Source organism: Schistosoma haematobium, chromosome 1 (assembly GCF_000699445.3).
Source record: "Schistosoma haematobium chromosome 1, whole genome shotgun sequence".
Taxonomy (NCBI): domain Eukaryota; kingdom Metazoa; phylum Platyhelminthes; class Trematoda; order Strigeidida; family Schistosomatidae; genus Schistosoma; species Schistosoma haematobium.
In genome coordinates, this window is record NC_067196.1 from 57279318 (window position 1) to 57299002 (window position 19685).

Sequence of the window (19685 nt, forward strand, 5' to 3'; positions counted from 1 at the left end):
TATTCAGTGTTTGACAACGCTTTTACCAGCAACACCTTCTAATATAATTTGTACTCACCGAGAGAAATCAAAGGACAGAGTCGAGGAAATCGAAAGAGTGTATTTGGCGATTACTAATATATCGGAATTCTCTGATCTAATCTGGCTAGCGATTGCATTAGATGTTGAGCACAACGTTACCACACGTGATATGGTGCGGATGCATGACCGAGTGCCTTCAGCTAGATGAGTCCACTAAAACATATGGTCAGCATCCAATGTCGAAAACTTACAGGGCTATTTATTTTGCGTATTTATTTACCGCTACAGAACTATCCATTCTGGGGATATTCTACAAGCACATACTAAGAATATTGACCTCGGAAAGCCCATCGAGATATTGTTTCTTATTATCGGAGAGAACGAAATTGTCTAATGAATGACATTGCCTGTCCTTCAGATTTTTCACTTAGTCAAATGTGACCTTGTGTGTCATTGTTCCCATCACAATGTGATTCCGGCTGAGTTGATCAACAATACCTTAGAATCGTGTTAGTTGTTTAAGCAGGAAACTTAACAGAAAATAGTACCACGAGTATTTTTATACGTGGTACGCAATCTTTCATGATGCTGTCAGCAGACATTTCACAGTTATCGACAATTTGTTGTGTCAATGATGTAAGAAATATCCTGCAGATGTTAGGTTTACCACTACCAGTTGAACTACGTGCGTTACTCTTGCCGAGTAGCTTATTTGTATTTCTAGAGATGTTGATGATGCCTAGGATTCTGCGTAATCCCGTCAACCAGATTCGTTACTCAGATGTCATTTTTTATGCAGCTTGTGCACTGGATTCTACAACTGTGACTTCTTTCGAGGCGAGTTCCGGACTAGAAAAATATGACTGTAAGTGTGGTGCTTTCTTATACGTGAAGTTTTTCTTGGAGGAGCTTGTAATCCCACTACTTGGAGGAAAGAAGTGGCTATTCCGATTCTCGACCGTCTTGGCCTCACATATTATAATCCGGTTAGTTGGAGTTCATTACATTTTTTGAGTGGGTCGTCGTCCTCATTACCGTGGTGCATATGAAATCTAAACTAGTATTACGTTAATTAACAACTGGGTTCAAATTTATTGGGATGAATCCGACAAGGGTTCTTATATTTGCCACATACTTCGCGAAAACTTCCAGGTTATTTCGCAGCATTAAAAATTTTGTATTTTTTTGAGGGTATCAGAAAGTTGGTCTATAATTCCATTAGCATAACGTTAAGTGCATCCGTTTTATATTAGAATATTTTCGTTCTCTCAATTTCGTAAACAACATCCCCATTACGGGATGGCAGTGAGGACTTCCCTGACAGTGGCTGTATACGTGTGGTCATATGAGAGCATTTCAAGAGGGAGAGCTGACTCTCCCCACCCTCGGTCGTACCAAGGCATGTGAGGGCACTTGACTTTCCTACGTCCAGTAAGACGCAAACATATACATGCTCAAATCAGACTACACTCTGAGTCTAAACATATGCTCCAGAATTAGCAGCAGTCTTTAATTGAGCCCCTCAAACGATGGTTAATAGCGATTTGATCTATTCGAGTTCATCGATGAGTCGGTTGCGGAGGTCGCCACGTCAAGTGATGTTTCTTTTTGTTTAAAGTTGGTGTTAGATGGTCATCTCAGCATAATTGCAACAAACGTTTATCATTGTCTGTTCGCGTAGACTAAACCGTATGATTCTCACATGTACTTTTCGGTTTGGTTTAGTTTACTTGAGCACTGAAATCACCCTTCACTATTACCACATCAGTGCGTTTAACTTTTTGAGGGAGTTAGGATAACGTCCTATGGAATTCATCTTTAACTTTATCCGAGCTGCAATCAATAGAAGCGTAGGCGAAAACAACGAAAAGACAACGGCCTGTGTTCCTGTCTTTTCGAGTTCTTACTGTCCCGTTTAGTCGGACAGCGCACAAGCGACTGTCTATTGGAATTCAGTCTAACAGCCTGTACTGCTTTTAAACTTAGTGAGGACATGGGAAGTGGCTGTTGAGACTTCAGATACACAAAGGGTAAATGGTGCTGGTCTTTTATGTTGACAACATGAGAAAAGGTACACTAACTTCAAGGGTAACATTTTCTATCCACTCGCATTTTTATGAAAATGACATTCCTTAAATTTCTGGCTATCTATAGAGGATACCACTGTTATGTTTCAATATGGAATCACGACAGATTTGATCTAATAAATGTAGTTTTGATTTAGACTTTATATCAAGTTGATGTAATCGCTTCACTGATGCCATCGAGTATATAATTATCTTTCAACTTTACTTCTTATTTACAAAGTGTAGCAGGTAGATGACTGGTCGCCTGAACTCATGGAACTGGAAAGGAAGGCAAAATCAGTGTCGGATATACTATTGTTTGTTTTTGAGAACTGGAGAACGAGAGGATTGGTCAGTCTTTTGGAAGCTACATACCTTGCTTCTCAAAAAAAGCCACTAGTTTTATGTATATCTAAAGTGGAATGCACCGATTTTCCTTCAGCAGCTGGTGAAAATATTTCCAAATTGTAAGTTGACTACTTATTTTTTCATGATGGTGATTGATATCTTGGGTACGCAATATACGATATTAGTTAGGCTGTTTACTATAATGTATGTATTTTATGAAAAAAACATCCAAGTTTAGTTCGGTAACTTTTATCTAGTTCACGTAGTACATTTTGAAGCGGATGAAACACTTTCGTTATGACTATTCATCATGTCCGTGTGTAAGCTGGGATGGCCTTCTGATATCCAGACCACTGTCCAAATCCATAAGGCAATGAAACAACTTCAGGATATCCAATCCTATTGTGGCTGGTGACTAAAATAGGTTCAAATGCCATCATTTTTTTCAGGATCCTTGGGCTCCATACATTTGAAATTAAGGTTTTCCGGCCCTAGATAGATCCCTCGTATCCATCAAGGCTTGCTTTTCGTGTTCTTACTTGTATTAATGCACATCACGTAAAGGGACTTTATAGAAATTACCTGTTAGAAGCTATAAACGCGTGACCATAAGGAAACCTTTAGAGAGGAAAAGTAGAGTATTATAACCCTTGCGGGATACAAGGAGATTTAGCAGTGAAAATATTAACTGAACTGTATCTCATCAAATATTATTATTCATTTGTTCATTGATTGTACGACCCTTTTTAGTATTTTTGTGCAATAATATTTAATTTTTGTAGTTTATTTTTTAGATGCTTTGTTACACTGAAATTAATCTTCCAAATAAGAGAGTAATCTCAATTCAATTTTTAACGGTTTTGGTCATCCCTTTGTTGATATTTTGACTCAGATTTTTTCAATCTTAGTTGGCATATGTACATCCTGTGCGGATTGGCTCGATATAGCCATTATGACACAAATTTGTATAGAATAGATGGGATATGGCTAGCGCTGTAATCCAGGACTCGCGTTTCATCCTGTTTGTGGCTCATCAGCTGGGTGTGTGAATTTCGAATCCTAGAGTGAGCATCAAATTCGAGATGCAGGTACATCCATCTGGCGAGTTTTAAATTGGATGAAATGCCCGTCCTGGATTCCACTGCTAGCCAAATTTAATCTGTTGTATATAAAAAACCATAAAAGTGCATATTTGGACCACATTTCTTCCAGACTGTTGAATTCAGTAAGATGAAGGGTTAATTTGAAGTATGTAACTCGTTTATCGCCAATAGAGTAGTTCAACCACTGAAAAATTTCCCCGAATATTATTATCATCTGCTTCTATAGATTTCTAAATTTTATGTTTGTTTTGATGGGAGAGACATTTAGTGCAGAGAAACAACAGGAAATATGCTATGCTAAACGAGATAATTTCACGAAGGAACGGATAAGACAATCATATGGTAGTGGTAAATTACTTAGGCAAAAGATCCAATTTGTATGGGAATACACTCATTTTGTAATATATCCTTGATTAGGATATGAACTTCTGATGTTTTACAACCTTATAGCGGTCTTTTGTTCAGAGATTGAATAATTTTAACAAGTTAACGGTGTCGTTTTTACTGATTTGCGTATATCAATCTTTTGTTATAAGTCAAGATGTTTTTACGTCTATAAAAATGTGAAAATGGTTTATAAAAGGCTGAGGCCAGATTCTTTCTTCTCAGCTGTGTTTATACTTCACTAGATTTGTCTTGATTTTTTAGGGAATATCACTTCTTAGAAGAGGCTATGAATTGTTTTATTCAATTGATTAAGCGTCTCAAGATACCATGTTTTTCAGAAGTCGAAACTGCTGTAAATTATGCAGTACATAATAGTCATTTAGTAAGTTGCTTTATTAACTTCCTTGATTGTTTCGTTAGTGGAACATTTTTTGGTATCAAATTAATGAACTCGCTCATTGATCAAGTCTGTTACTTTACAGTATACACCCACTGAATTTTTAGAAGTTTCCATATTGAATTGTTATGGAAGATAATTATTTGATTTGTAATCAGGAATGTTTCGGGACTGTTAAGTGAGTGGATACAATACTAATCTATAGATAAAGTGCAATGATACAATGCTGTTGTGCTGATTGCTCACAAGTTTGGTTTATTGATTCAGACTGTTGATAAGACCACTAGCCGACATAATAGGTTTCCCTACCTAATAACATGCTTACTCATAGATTAATAACAACAAAATAAACACGATTGGATGCTAAGATCAATTAAAGGATATCAGTTTTGTAGATCATTCAACCTCCAATGATTTACGACCTGAAAATTAGGTCTTATTCTTTACCATCATATCACCTCCTGCATGAAATAATTTAAGTCTCTTCTGTGGCAACGTTAGTGAAATAGTGGTGCTTTCCATTTATTTCAAGTACTCTTCAGTATTTATGAAAGTTGCCGCACTAACGGATCGCAACTGCACTATTATTACAACATTTAAGATACGCCTATACTATTGTCTGACTAAAAAGAGTAAAGAAACATTTTATTTCACCCTATTCCTCCTCTTGAGTATGCACATTTTTTTAAACCATAATTTGATCTTCAACTATATGAACACTCAGATTATTTCTTTTCTGTTACTAAGAGTGTCGGAGGTTTTGTTGAGCCTTTTGTTGTGTGACATGTTCGAGTGATCTGGTGCATGTAGAGTAAATTCGGCAAAATCTGTTTGGGATTGCTAAAATAAATGAATAGAAAGTTATTATTATTTGAACACATAAATATTGGTACAAGGGGGCACCAAATATTTATGCGCCACACAAAACAATGAGAATGGGAAGACAAAAATGAAGGTAAGGAGCGTATAAGAAAAAAAAGAAGAAGAACAGTAACGACCACAGATTAGTGTAAGGTAGTGTAGTAATAGTAATAATAGTAATGGGGGAAACGGAAAGGTACAACCAGAAGAATTCTTTCAGTTAAGGAAGATACAACCACTTTTTATGAAGAAAGTAAAAGAAGGTTACAGCAGGATCGCCACTGGCTTCTATTCTGAGCCATATCTGATAACGTCTCTAGCCACTGTGTCTCACCATCTCTCGGACCCCAGCCAGGGAGTCGTGAAGGACCAACAGAAGTCAACCCCTTGCAGCTTTCTTTCATACCCCGACACCATGTCGCACACTGACCACCTCTCCGCTTTTTCCAACCAGTCCCAGCGTCGGCAAACAATCCACAACGTGGAATTCTCTGGGACGACATTCGTAGAACATATCCAAGCCACCGAAGTCGGTGTTTCAAGATGGTGACACCAATTGGATTATCGTCTCTGCGCCCGAACACACGATGCCGAACCTCTGTATTACTAACATGATGTTGCCACTTGATGTCAGCAATCCTTCGGAGACAACGATGACCGGACAAAGAGAGTCGTCTAACATTCTCAACTCGGAGAGGCCAGGTTTCACAAGCATAGAGCAAAACTGCTCTCACCGACGCGTTTTAGATCCGACCTTTTACAGCCAAACTGACATCACGAAGGCGCCAATGATGGCCGCTCTAGCTCTCACTATACGTGCATTGACCTCATCACTCACACCCCCACCAGCACTTATGCAGCTGCCCAGATACACGAACTTCTCGACTACTTCTATCTGCTCACCATCCAGGGTGAGTACAGGATTAAGATCCTGCAAGTCTTGTAGAAATACTTTGCACTTCGAAGGTGCAAAGCACATACCGTACCTACAGACACTGATTGCCAACTGATTAAGTGCGGATTGCATGGTTTGAGCATTATCACACAGTAAGACAATATCATCCGCATACTCAAGGTCGGAAAGTCTTTCTCCAGACAACAGGTCCACACCGCCATCACTTACATCCATCAGAGCTGTTTCCAGAATGTCGATGGCAAAGTTGGAGAGGAATGGTGAGATTAGGCAACCCTGTCTAACCCCACTGTTTGAATGCTTGTATGCCCTCACTCTACCTGAGGTGTTTTATATAGGGCTTTTAGGATGTTAATAAACTTCTCAGGCACACCCTTCTTCAATAGACTATCCCAGAGAACAGTCCTATCCAACGAATCGAAGGCAGCCCTGATGTCAAGAAACACTACGATTGTTGGCCTTTGATAAGTTTGGCGGTGTTCTAACATTTGGCATAGGGTGAAGATATGATCAGTATATCCTCGACCAGAACGAAACCCAGCCTGCTCCTCGCGAGTCAATCTTTCTCGGGTTTTGAACAACCTACGAAGTATGACGGAAGTCAATAGCTTGGACGCAATCGGAAGTAGACTTATCCCCTGATAGTTGTTACAGGAACAATGTGAAGATAGGGACAACTATCGACCCATTCCATGACGTTGGTACACTCTCTAGTTCCCAGACTCTTGTAAACAACGTCGTCAGTTCCTTAGCCAGAAAGCCACCACCATCTTTAAAAAGAGCCGGAGGTAAGTCATCTGGGCCAGGTGATTTGTAACGATTCAAGAGTTGGAGTTCCTTGCGGACTTCCTCCTCGTTTGGTGGATCAGTCGTCACCAGCCATGGAGGGCAGGACAGTCTGACCGATGTTGCCGGAGCAGCAGGCCAGTTGAACTGCCCTTCGAAAAATTCTGCCCATCGTCCAAGACGTCGATGGATGTTAGTGATTGGCATCCCATCATCCTCACAGGTTGTTTCGCTCACACCAGACTTCTTGCTGCCAGTAGCTCGGATGAGTTGGAAGAGCTTCTGGTAATTACCAGATGCAGCTGCTGCTTCAAGCTCATTAGCACGCTCCGGCCGCCAGGCTTCTCGGTCCTTACGCAAGCTTTGCTCAATTTCATTACGTAACAGCCTTTGGTTGTGGTCAAACTCACGGTCACCCGGAGTAGACCGACGAGCTTCAATGAGTTGTATGGAGCCTGAAGAAACCCAGTGCTTGTAATGGGGACGTTTCACGAAACCGCGAGTGGTTTTACTCGCCATTTTGATGGCGTCATGTAGTTGCAATCAATGCTCATCTATACTTTTCGGTGGAATGGTAGCTAGCCTAGAAGCTAGCTCGGTTCGATACTTACTTGCAACAGAAGTTGCAACCAACTTGCTGACATCAATCCTTTGGTGGCGGTCACTTCGTTGTCCACTGAAAAGTATGGTGAGATCGGAGCAGACCAGGGCATGGTCAGAGTCCAGATAGGTACTCCAAAAGGAGCGGCAGTCTTGTACACAACCACGCCTGAGGTAGCTGATGGCGATGTGATCAATCTGAGTCCAGGCTTGAGATGCAGAGGGAGGACGCCAGGTGGCACATCGGCGATGACTGTGCCGAAAGTTAGTGCTAGTCAGAAACAGGTTGTGGTCTGTGCACAGTTGCAGTAGACGGTCCCCGTTATCTGTCCTGCGACCAACAAGTTCCCATCGGCCACCTAAACGACTCTCTTCTGTGCCTAGACGCCCGACCTGAGCATTCAAGTCTCCGGCTAGTATTACTGGAGAAGAACGATTAACTGGTGGTAAGATTCATCCTTGATTGCATGCGGGCTGCAATCTGTCGGGGCATAGGCGGAGATGACGAAAAGACATCGTTTCTCACGCCGATTTCTTCTCACTTTGATGGAACTCTCTAATCTAACAGCACATAACCGACTGTTAATGGGGGATCCAATCGATTAGTGCTGTCTCAGCTCTAGCGCTTAGTGCGACATCAGTGCCAGCAAGACCAGAAGAAAATGCCACAGGGTCTCAGGCTAAGCGCACGTAAAACAAGCTTTTTGAAGCGAGAGATGGAGAGTGAATTTGCAGTACTTCACTAGAGTTTTGAATACGGGTCTCGGATAGACAACAAACGTCGATATTGAGACTTTCTAAAGACAGAGCCAGCCCTATCTGTTGTCTGACCTGCATAATTGTGCAAACTTTGAAGGCAGCCAGTTTGAATGGTGCACGTAGTTTCGGAAAAACTGCTTCAGTATTCGTATTTGGTGGTAGCATTCAATTTTCAACCGGTCAGTGACTCGAGAACGTCTAGATAAAACCGAGTTTCCACCATAGGCGAGCTGCTGTATAGGTCGAAAAATAAGGATACATAAAGTGGGAATAAAAGAGAGTGAATAAATGACGTAGTAAATAATAATAATAATAACAACAACAATAATAATAATGTGAATCGTCTGACTGTTAATCGAAGCAAGAATAGTATTTTCCGTAAGTATCGTCATTTCATTCTGTTTGTGTGTGGGCTGTGATACTGCCCGGGTGCCCAAACCGAAGCAAGTGGTTTTCTTAGAGGGCAACACTCCTAGCCTTTGACCTAAAGGTCTGCCCCACAAGGCAGTGGAGCATCGTGAGGAGATGCAGTCCCATGTTAGCCGGTGACCAACAATTGGTTCATACGCCATTTGTTCCCCAGGATCCTGGAGCCCATGTACACCATTGGGAATAGAAAGTTGATAAATAGACAGTACACAATAATACGGTGCAACGTCGTGCCAAGTGTTTAGGAGACCGAAGTTGAAATGGCTTGCATTCGGTAAAATTCGTTCACTATTCTCCCCTGAATGTTGAGTTCTAATGTTACTTAGTACTCCGTAATATACTTTGTAATATCCTATTTCACTTATTCTCTTCGAACCATACTCTCTAAATTTGGTCTTACTATCATCGCTGCTCCTGTTATTTCGACTCACGGTGTCTTATGATAATTTGAACCAATAGATATTTTTGCCAGGCCTCATGGTCATAATAACTAAATGATTGACTGTTTAACTCGTGAAGCTTTTGAAAAAGACACTGCCTTCAAATGAATATTTTTGATAAAGGTGCATAAAAATAACGAGTTGCATATATTTGACAAACATATGTGTTATATCTTCCATAACTCATAGTCACGTTATCTTAATAAAACATTTTGCATAGAGATGATTTACTTATTTAACAACCCAGTGGTTTCATTTGGCATCTGTTGTGAATTTGTGATCCGGTTCTGTCAGTTAGTTATTCTTCCTAACAATCAGTGAAGTAATCATTCTATTAGCATTCATTCCAGTATTTCATCAATTGATCGTCTCATCAAATCGTTTATGTTGGTTAATAGTACTGTCTCTACATGTGAACTGCGAAAAACAATGGGGGTGTTAATTGTCTGAATCGCTAAAGTCAACTATGTCAATATAGTGCACTAATTCCAGCTGGTACGTTGCTAAGAGATACAAAGCGTAATCTTGAGCCACATACTGGATTTTGTGCAGTTTAAAGATTTTTTCTGTTTTGTGGGTTTCCTATATATTTTATTGCATATAGTCTACAGTAGGTCATTGGTAATTAAGGTTGAACAATACAGTATAATGAATTGTTGATATGTCTGTAAATATTACTGAAACTGATATGTATTTCTTTCGAAAAAAACTAAATTATTGACTGGTTGGTTGTAATTTAATATTCACCTTATTTTTTGTGTTATTTTTTTCGAGAGGCTTAAATTTGCGGAAACCATAACAAATAAGGACAAGGAATTAATGAATAAAATACTGTGAGTTTGTTTTGTTTTATATTTTCTAGTAAATCGATGAATCTACAGACACATAAAAAACTAACATTTTTAAAAATCTCAGTGGTTAACTTCACTTCACTCTCAATTCTGCTCCAATCATCAAGGAAATAGTCAGAAATCAAAATTACCACATAGAATATAAGGTAATAAAACAGCTATTTACTATACAGTTATCCAGTCGTGTTGAGATATTGTTTCTGTGTGAATGGGAGTAATTTTATGGGGAAATGTATCTAAATTGTGTCATGCAAAATGTATGTACTTGCAGTTCCTATTTGACAGCTGGTGACTATATTTGGCTTTACGCCTACATTTACGATCAAATTTGTCATTCTGGTCTGTAGCCAAAGATCAAACTTTTTGAAGCATGTATGGATTAAGAAAGACATTAGTTTCTTAAGTTAAATACCTAAGATTCTAGTGGATATTATTTACTTTTTAAATGTCGCCCACACATGTTGCCCTCAAATATTGTAAAACTGTTCACTCAAACTGGACAGAATTTCTTACAGACATAAAAGAAATGTTTCGTAACAAAATAATGCTGTAAAAAACATTCTGGCACTAATGTGACGATTCAGATATTTTGTTTTGTCTAAATAACTTTAATGTACAAGGGCATTAATTAAAGTTGAAAGCAAACTTGTGACGATGTTCTAAATGATGACCACTGGATTGCCGTTCATGCACTTTATTGGTCAAGCTGTGACTGAGATGTTAAATACCGAACGGGTCTCAGTGCTACTTTATAATATCATCATTTTCCTCTCCCATAACCAAATAATCTATTTACCACTCTCAACAATGGATGTCATTTCTCAAAACCCGACATCACAAATACATATTTCTAAGTAGTAGTCGAATAAAGCTTTGTGGAAGAGTTATTGTTAATGTTTAGTGTTTTTTTTCTCAGGACAGAAACTAATTAATTTGTACACATCTGGCATATCAGATGATAAATCTCAATAGTTATAATCATTCATTGAATATTTGACATAATTTTTAATTTTCTGTCGTTGTAACACAGTGTTTTCTAATAAATAAATCATGTTAGTGAATTTCCAAAGTTTCTTTTTAACCGTTGTTTTTATTTCAGATTTATATCTAACGTATTTCACGAAATAATCCGACGAGCTCCCAAGTCAGCTGATAGTCAGGTCGTGTATGATCAAGTTAGTTTAGCTGTCAGTAGTCTTAATTAGTCTGTTTTACCAGCATTTTACGTTTAGTTTACTTAGTTGATTTCATCAATATTGTATAGTTTATCATTACTTATAGGAGTAATGGTCTTTTATCTGATTGTTATTGCGGGAAGTCACCTAATAAGCTGTGCTAATGTTATTAAGATATTGAAAAGAAACTATTATGAAAAAATCTACTGAGGATTTTGCTAGTTCATATTTCTTTTAATCTACTCGCATTACCTTTTATGTTCTAGTTATCAAGTTTTTTTCTCTATTCCGCTCCAAGCATAACTGAACCAGCAAACATCCCATTTTTTTAGTTAAAATGATTTTTTCTGTTGGGTGGATCACTGATATCCTTGTCCGAAATTATATTTCAATTGACCGTAGGAAGTAAAGTAGTCGAGCTCTCTGACCACTTTACTTGGATTGATAATTTCATCAGTCATGGTGGGTTTGTAACTGAAAAAATCTCTGCACGAATTCAGAAAGTTTAGTTGAGTGTTAGCAACTTCCATCACTTGTTTATAAGATGAAATGTCTGTCTGCCAACAGATCTGGGAATATACTGCACACTAGTTCGTTCTATATTATTTTATGTCTGTAAAACACGCTCTATGAAAGTAGGAGACATATGTAAGCCTCAAGTATTTATTCACATGTGTAGTCAAAGCGTTGGTCGCGTTTGAGGAGACAACCGGGCAAGCAATTTCGCGGTTAGATTTAGAGCATTCAGCAAATATAACAAATCAGCCGATAAGATCATGAATCCCCATCGACTGAAATAACTGGGACATGTAATTTGTACTTATACCCAACCACCGCCGACCTTGATGCACAATTTTGACTGGAGTACGTCGGGAGAAAACTAAAGAAGGATATAATTCATAAATCAATGGAAAGATTTGCAGATTTTCAATGTGAATTATTATCTTATTAGATGTATAATACTATATATTTTACAAAATAATTATATTTTTTACGACCGTTGACAGTTGTTGGAATGTATAAATTTTAATTGTCGAAATTGTCTTCATTTCTGTGTAGCATACGACTAGCTGTATATATTTGATATTTGCCATCGTATCCAGTCTAAAATTATACTAATTTGAACTTATTTGACACTTTAAGCTAAACATGTTTCTTGTGATCGATAAGCATCATACTTTGTTAGTTATTGACGGCATTTATTGCTAATTTTATAGCATATCGATTTTGTTCCTTCATTATTTTTATGCTTTATTATATCTTCAAAGGTTCGTCAAGGATTCAAGTCATTAAATGTTGATCTAACCAGTGATAGGAGTTTTATTACTTATTGGGATAAGGTTAGTCGTTTTGACTTATTATCTTCATTGTATGCTGAGCATATACTGAAACAAAGTTCTCCATCATTATTGGTTATCTTAAAAAAATATCTTTCCATTAAACTGCTGAGTAATCGGGAAAAATGTGAATGCCTTGTAGGCGAACAATTGGTGAATTTATTTGAAGGAACTCAGTCGTATTCTGAATTAATGGAATCTCCACTAAGCAAACAACCACTTGATTCTTCATCTCAGGTATAACCAGTTTTAATTATACTGAAACAAATTTGCTAGTATATTTTGAATTACATCCGTGTGATTTATTTTGTTTTAGGTGTTGTATCAGACAGAAGGCATTTTAGTGAACGAGAACACAAGCGGGGATAATCAAATGTATTTGAACATAAAATTACAGAATAGCTTAGTAAAGTCTGAGCACTATACAGTAAATATAAATAAAATAATATATTTGTAATATCCCAGTGAGTAGATAAATTAGATTTTCTGATTATAACAATCTACCCAATGCTCAATTTATTCGAAATTATCAAGTCAAACCTTGGCGATGATACATACATACAGCAAATACTTCATTTGTAAAATGTCAACCAATTGTCTCAGACTTTACCGTCCCTTCATTTCCACACCAATCATTCTCTGTTCTCGTTCTCTTCTCTTCGATCTTCTTAACCTTCTGCCTCCAGGCATTTCTCTTTCTATTGGTGATACATACTAATTATATCTGTCGACATCAGTAGCACACACTACAGTATAACATGCTATTCACACATATCTTACCTGAGATATCAATTTCTCTGCCTTCTTAAATTTTGATCCATTTTATTTACTAACAGGCTTTATCTACATAGTATAAGTATTTAGTGTGAATTATGTACATAAAGATAGTCTAGTCATTCGATCAATATGCAGGTAAATGTAATAATTTGTTACTAAAAATCTCCCCGGTCAGTCGTTATAAGGTAAATAAACCCAAATTCTCTGGTTTGTATCAAATGGCACAAATTGGCCAACACGGAATCTAATAAACGCGATATATATAGTAATATGTTTCTGATTTCGATTCAATATCAACTGCATTAATTCTAATTACAGGTGTTGTGCTTTAAATTAGAGCTGATTAGGAAAAGATAGTATTTGAATTCAAACTACTAACTGGCTAATGTCATGCAAAGGATAATTTCTTTTACTAAAAGAACCACTTTATCCAATACACAAACATGTCCCAGGTTCTGCATTAGGTATAACGGATCGTTGATCTTACCCAGCTTTTTTTCATCACGTTACTGTTTATTTGTACTTCTTTGAGTGTTTTAAACTTGTGATTCTTCTTCTTTACTAATATAGCTCAATCCCTGCTTTCTTAGCGATTCAAATTATGTTTCGATTAATTCCAATATTCAAACACTATCTACATCTCATTGTTCATCATTACCGTTGTCAAAATCAAATAATTCTATGCATTTGAACAAGATTCAACCTTCTAAAATTGTAACATTTGATATTTATATTGCTGGAATATTGAATGAGAATAAATTCAGTCAATGTTTATTAGATAATATTATTTTACCTAAATTAATTCATTCGAATTTATCATATTATCAAGCTGTACAAAATAATTTCCATGAATCATTTGAAAGGAATAAGAATTTGTCAACATTTTGTGAAGATTTAGAAATTGAACAGTTAGAAATTCGTAAAAATTGTCGGCTTTTATTGTATATAATTGATAATAGTTCTTTTCATTTAATTACTCTAATGGAGGTAAGAATTTTGTTGGTAATTGTATATTTATGATTTGTACTTTTTTTCTCATGAAATTCCGATGTCTACTTGTCATCATCAGATGATTTTATTGGAGTTCTGGACATAGTGTAATGAATAGTAATAAAAAATCTACGATTTGTATGTAAAAGTGTGATATCACACTAATAAGGGTGCGAGTAGAACAGCGCACATAATAAAGAGCAACCTTCAAATAGGCGCATATTAATAAACATGAACACTTAAGAGTGTAATAAAAGCTTTAAGACTGTGAAATCTGTTCTATTTGCCCTCTGTTCCTCTGCCTCTAAGATCGATCAAAAACGTAGTTTTCTGAACGTCTAATAAAGAGCGTACTTCCAACAAATACTATAATTTTTGAACTTGCTGACATCTTGTTATTCTTGTTTCCCCAATCATGTTATTTCGTACGTTTATTTCGAACAGCAACGGAATAGTTTCTTAAGAGGCATGTTTGTGTGTTGGATTTCCAAAAGAATAAGTATTTGTTAGACAACTTAGGTATTCAAAATGCATCCTCGTATTTATCTTATCTCGTTATTCTCTAACGCAAATTAAGTCGATGAAAATATACGAGGGTTGGTGATATGTATGTTTCGATAACAATCAGCATGCGATTTAACTGAAGTCAGATACAGGGCCACTAAAAGCTTTTATTACCCTTTTAAGTGCTCATGTTTATTAATGTGTGCCTCTTTAAGGTCATCCTTTCGAATGGATATCTATGCTTGTGGCATCAAGAGTATTAAGGTAGAGGGACAGATATATTTACGTCAAATCATTGCACATAGATTCAGGGTTTCCACCTCATCACAATACTAAAAGAGAAAATTCACAAAATTGAGAATGATTAAAATTGAAGATGTGTTGATGAAAAGGATATAAATAGCAGTTCGTAAACTGTTTAAGATTTCGGAAAGAATAAATGTGATTGTATTGGATCACTGTTGCCGATTGTCAGCCGTATCACCTAGGGTTTCTTACAATTAAATTCCCCCAGGTAGTCTACATCTAAGTAGATGGCTCTGATCAATAACAGTTGACTGCCATTTAGTTGTGCAATTTCCTGGTCTGCGTTTATCCTTTTTTAAAAACGTGAACTTTCTTCAGTCGGTATCATACATCAAAATAAATGATGACTTAATGTATGTGACATACATTCTCAGCCAGAACTGCTAGTGCATTTTTATAGTCCGTTTGTTTGACTCATCCTGCCATAATATCGATTGTGTTTTCTTATCGTGCTGTTGCGAATAATTTTACATAAACATTGAATACTAATAACTATCAGCTGTGCACTGAAAATGCATACTTGCTAGTTATCCGGAAACTTCATTATGTTTTTAGATGATATAATTAAAATTAAATTGTAACATGACCGTCTAGGGATATCAATTTTAATCGCCGGATCAGAAGCTTAAATCATTGATTCATCTCCTAATGTTTGTGAAGCTCTACGTCTCATTACAAGTCTGCTCTTTAACTTGTTTACTCATTTTAACATTTCTTCGATGAAATTATACCTACTGTAGTAAAAATTTAGATGTTATTTAGTTATCTGAGTAATACCACAAGTCCATATAATATCAGAATCATCTCGAGATCAGTGAATAAAGGGAATAGCTTCGTACATAAGATTTTTCACACCTTTATACTGTTTAACGTTAAGAATAATTCTGTCATCATTTGTATGTTCTATTTTAATACGGGTTACGTAACCTGACAAATAATTCGACAATACTGCTGTAATCTTCAAGTTAATAATTATATTAAGAGCGATGATGTAATACTTAGGTGGTTAGTTTCACGTTAGATTTTATGAGGATGGTATGCTGTATACATCTGTTCACTTCTGTGTACGTTCATATTACTTGACTTGGTATTCTAAGAACTTTAATTCGAAATTCACTTCCTACTCTATCAAATTTAATTTGGTCCAGTCGTTTAATATTTCTAGACTTCATATATAAACTTTGTCTTGACTTTCTACTTATTTGGTGGGTTTTTTGAACTTCCGTTAAACTGATATTATTGCTTTTTTTTGTTTTGTTTTATTTTTCAGGCAGCCTATTCTATAGGATGTCATTTACCTGTAGTTCTTTTCATACAAATGTTTAATTCTTCTAATGAAACACACGTTAATAGTTGTAATATTTCTCATGAGAAATATGAACCTAATTCAATTCAACAATTAATATACGATGACTGTAAAGTACAACAATTTTCTGTAAGTTCCATTTTTGTCAATATAAAAAGATTTTATTTCATCTATTTTCTATTTTAGATTAATAATTTTGTTAATATTAACATGAAAAAGAATACTCATAGCAGTGATGTTTCCAGTGATTTCATTGGAATAAATCCTTCTCTTTCCAATGAACAATTATCAATGAAATCTAATTCTTTGGATTGTGGCATTGTAATTGATTCACATCATTCTGTTCAACATTCTACCAATAATTTTAATTGTTTAAGGGATAACAATAAATCTATCAATTCACAACTACATGATAATAATAAAAATAATAATATTCCTATGAAATCACTTTCACAACAAGCCATTAAGGATTATAATCGTGTACGTATGTATTTAATTGATTTAGCTCAAGAATTAAATATCCCTGTTGCATACGATATTGAAACAGCTCTTGATTTGTGCATCTTTAAACTAAAAACACAAGTTTAAATTCCTATGTAGGCAGGAAAAAAAACAACAAACAGTTATACATATTGACCATTCCATGTCTCGCCTACGGTGAATATCTTTTTGATTGTTATTTCTACCTCTACAAATGTTATTACTTCTGTTATTTTGATCATTCGACCAGTTATTTTTCTTTAAGCATTGTCTTAAATCTTGTTGTATTCTGCTTTGTTCTGTACATGTTATCTAAGTTAGCAAAAAAGAGAGTAAAATAGAATTGGAGTACTTTACCAAGTAATTAGCAAAATGTTTAAGCCTGTTAATGCTTGAATTAAATTTACCTGACTGAATTTATTTATAATTTTCTTGAAATGTGACTATGATGGTTTCGTTTTCTATTCATAGAAACTAAACTATGTGATTTTGTTTTACACTCTTAACATCACAATTCTATTCTTTTTTTCACTTATGTACATATCCATGTAATTACAATAATCACTTTACATTACTTTATATAATTTTAATTTCTTTTAAATGTTTGTGTTTTTGTGTTATTGTTTACATGCTATACACTAGTTGTATTTAATTTGTGTGTTTTTCTAAGTTGCTGCTCATATTTATTTATGATTTTAACGAGTAATTATTATTTGTTGTTTACTGTTCATTTAATTTATTTCATCATAGTAACGGGGTAAATTGATTCTAGAAAAAAAGTGATTATAATTAACAGGGTCTAAATATTGATATTCTTAAACGTTTACTTCTATTCAAATTAAGTTTACCTGGGAGTTTTGTGTTATGTATTCGTCAATTTATTATGAATGAAACTTGAATATAGTAATAATAGTTACGTTGAGAAAACAAACATTAATTTTAGACAACTCATGATTACAAATTCTTGTCGTAGTGTATGTAATCATTCGTTAATGGTTTGAAAGTTGTAATTTTCTATGTGGTTATTTGTTATGTCTGCGAAATATTTAACTGGCTTGATACTATCTTCTGGAAATGGTGAATCGATTGATGCAAATAACATGAAGACAGTGAATGCGAACCTAATTGACATCCAAAATAAGTTGAAGTGATATCTGAATATAATAATTTTCACTGAATAATGGTCAGATTTTCATACAGTGAACTAAGTGGTACTTGGCAATAGTTCATCAATAATCGATTAGATAAACAGTAGTCGTCTATGGCCAACAGTTATATTGATATGATTATTTCCTATAATGTAACTACATAGTATAAGCGCTTGGGAAGAGAAATTAATATCGTATATCAATGATATTTAAATGGATAAAGCGCTTCTTTAATATATCACCATGTATAACTAATAATGCTATATTTTTCTCTAGTGTTATCCAACTAATATTATTTATTCACAACTTATCTCTACATTCATAGCTTGAAAAGTCTATTAAAGCTAAACTATTTCATTGGAAATGCTAAAATCCACTAAATTGCTTCCCACTATCTTCCAGTATCAAAATCTGCAGCAAGTTGACGGTTTGTGCAGAATAATTTTGAAATATGAAAATTTAAATAGTATGATTGCTTGGTTTTGGTTTATTCCTATTCACATATACTTGATGTGACATATAGGTTATTCAGTAGTTCATTAAATTAGATGGTGGTAAGAGTTTCCTTTCTGGCTTGAACCATGAGATAGTTTTCAATGATGTTTAATTAGTTAGCTGTCACTGGTTACGCTGGAAAGAAAATCCAACTCTAAGCTTTCGAGAATCTGATTAGATCAAAAAATTGTTTTCGACATAATCTTAGAAAAGTTTAAGAGGTAATTTATTCCTTCGGAAATATCACCAACTCGGTACGTAATTGAATAAGAATGAAATTAATATAAGAAAATAACTAATAGCTTGCGAGGACACATTTATTTCATTAGCATAAGTTATGACACAACTCCTAAGAATTCCATATTTCAGTTTTTAGGTATTGTATTTTATTGTTGCTGCTAAAATTAAATATTTCATTCAATCTCTGGATACTTTATTCAAAGCATAATTTGTTATATAGCATCAATAGATGACTTGATCATGATTTTCATTTGACAAAACAAATGATTAGGAAAATAATGTGAATGATTTGACAATGACAATATTACTTTAGCAAGTTGTTACAACTTAATCCTTTTATTCACCTCAAAAAACATGTATGTTTTCATCCAGTAAGCTATCTATAGACCTTAGAATTACAAATAGGCAGTAAAATAAGTATATCTTCAGGTCAACGGCAATCGATTTGACCAACTTTTCAGTACTCCGCATGTATGTGTTCATAGTAAGGAAGTACTCGAAGCTGACAAATACATAAGTATGAAATCAATATTAGAACTCAACTTTGATAAACATTTCTCAGCTTTATGTGTATGTATGTGCATTTTACTCTAGAGATTTTCATGATTCAGACTAGTATTAAAACGATAAATAAATAGATGAATGTTCTATTGTCTGCTTTGTTTTTATTGTGGCCTAAAAACAGTAAGCAAGACGATATTGATATGTTTCCTTATGGTAGTGACGCTTTTAAATATATTATGGGATAGCAGTTGAGAAAAAAAGATGAATATGATCTTGAATACCTGTTATTAAAGTGTTATTTACTTACTTACGCCTGTTACTCCTCGTAAAGGAGCATAGGCCGCTCACCAGCATTCTCCATCCAACCCTGTCCTGGGCAGTCCTTTCCAGCTCCTTCCAGTTGTTATTCATCCTTTTCATATCTGCTCCTATTATCCGACGTAATGTGTTCTTTGGCCTTCC

General features: G+C 35.5%; 1 protein-coding gene across 2 annotated transcripts; it reads left to right on the forward strand.

The window, feature by feature from the left end:
- The first annotated feature begins 267 nt into the window (after positions 1–267).
- MS3_00001693 (uncharacterized protein) lies at positions 268–17764 on the forward strand. Of its 2 annotated transcripts, XM_051209162.1 has the most exons (11): positions 268–706; positions 746–886; positions 916–1007; positions 2334–2554; positions 4187–4307; positions 9885–9943; positions 11061–11136; positions 12405–12710; positions 13821–14237; positions 16321–16485; positions 16543–17764. In XM_051209162.1, the coding sequence occupies exons 1-11, from the start codon at positions 604–606 to the stop codon at positions 16942–16944; spliced, it is 2103 nt and encodes a 700-aa protein (XP_051074593.1). In that variant the 5' UTR covers positions 268–603; the 3' UTR covers positions 16945–17764. The 2 variants fall into 2 exon arrangements, with proteins under 2 accessions (XP_051074593.1, XP_051074594.1); XM_051209163.1 differs by lacking the exons at positions 268–706; positions 746–886; positions 916–1007; positions 2334–2554; positions 4187–4307 and adding an exon at positions 12790–12937 and having other exon boundaries at positions 7388–11136.
- Positions 17765–19685: the final 1921 nt, after the last annotated feature.

Bases quoted from the DNA above. Each gene is read 5' to 3' on its own strand.
- MS3_00001693 (XM_051209162.1), top strand. From the start codon at position 604: ATGATGCTGTCAGCAGACATTTCACAGTTATCGACAATTTGTTGTGTC. The intron at 2,555-4,186 runs GTAAGTTGACTA...TTGATTTTTTAG, and splicing joins GGTGAAAATATTTCCAAATT to GGAATATCACTTCTTAGAAG. The intron at 12,711-13,820 runs GTATAACCAGTT...TTACTAATATAG, and splicing joins CACTTGATTCTTCATCTCAG to CTCAATCCCTGCTTTCTTAG.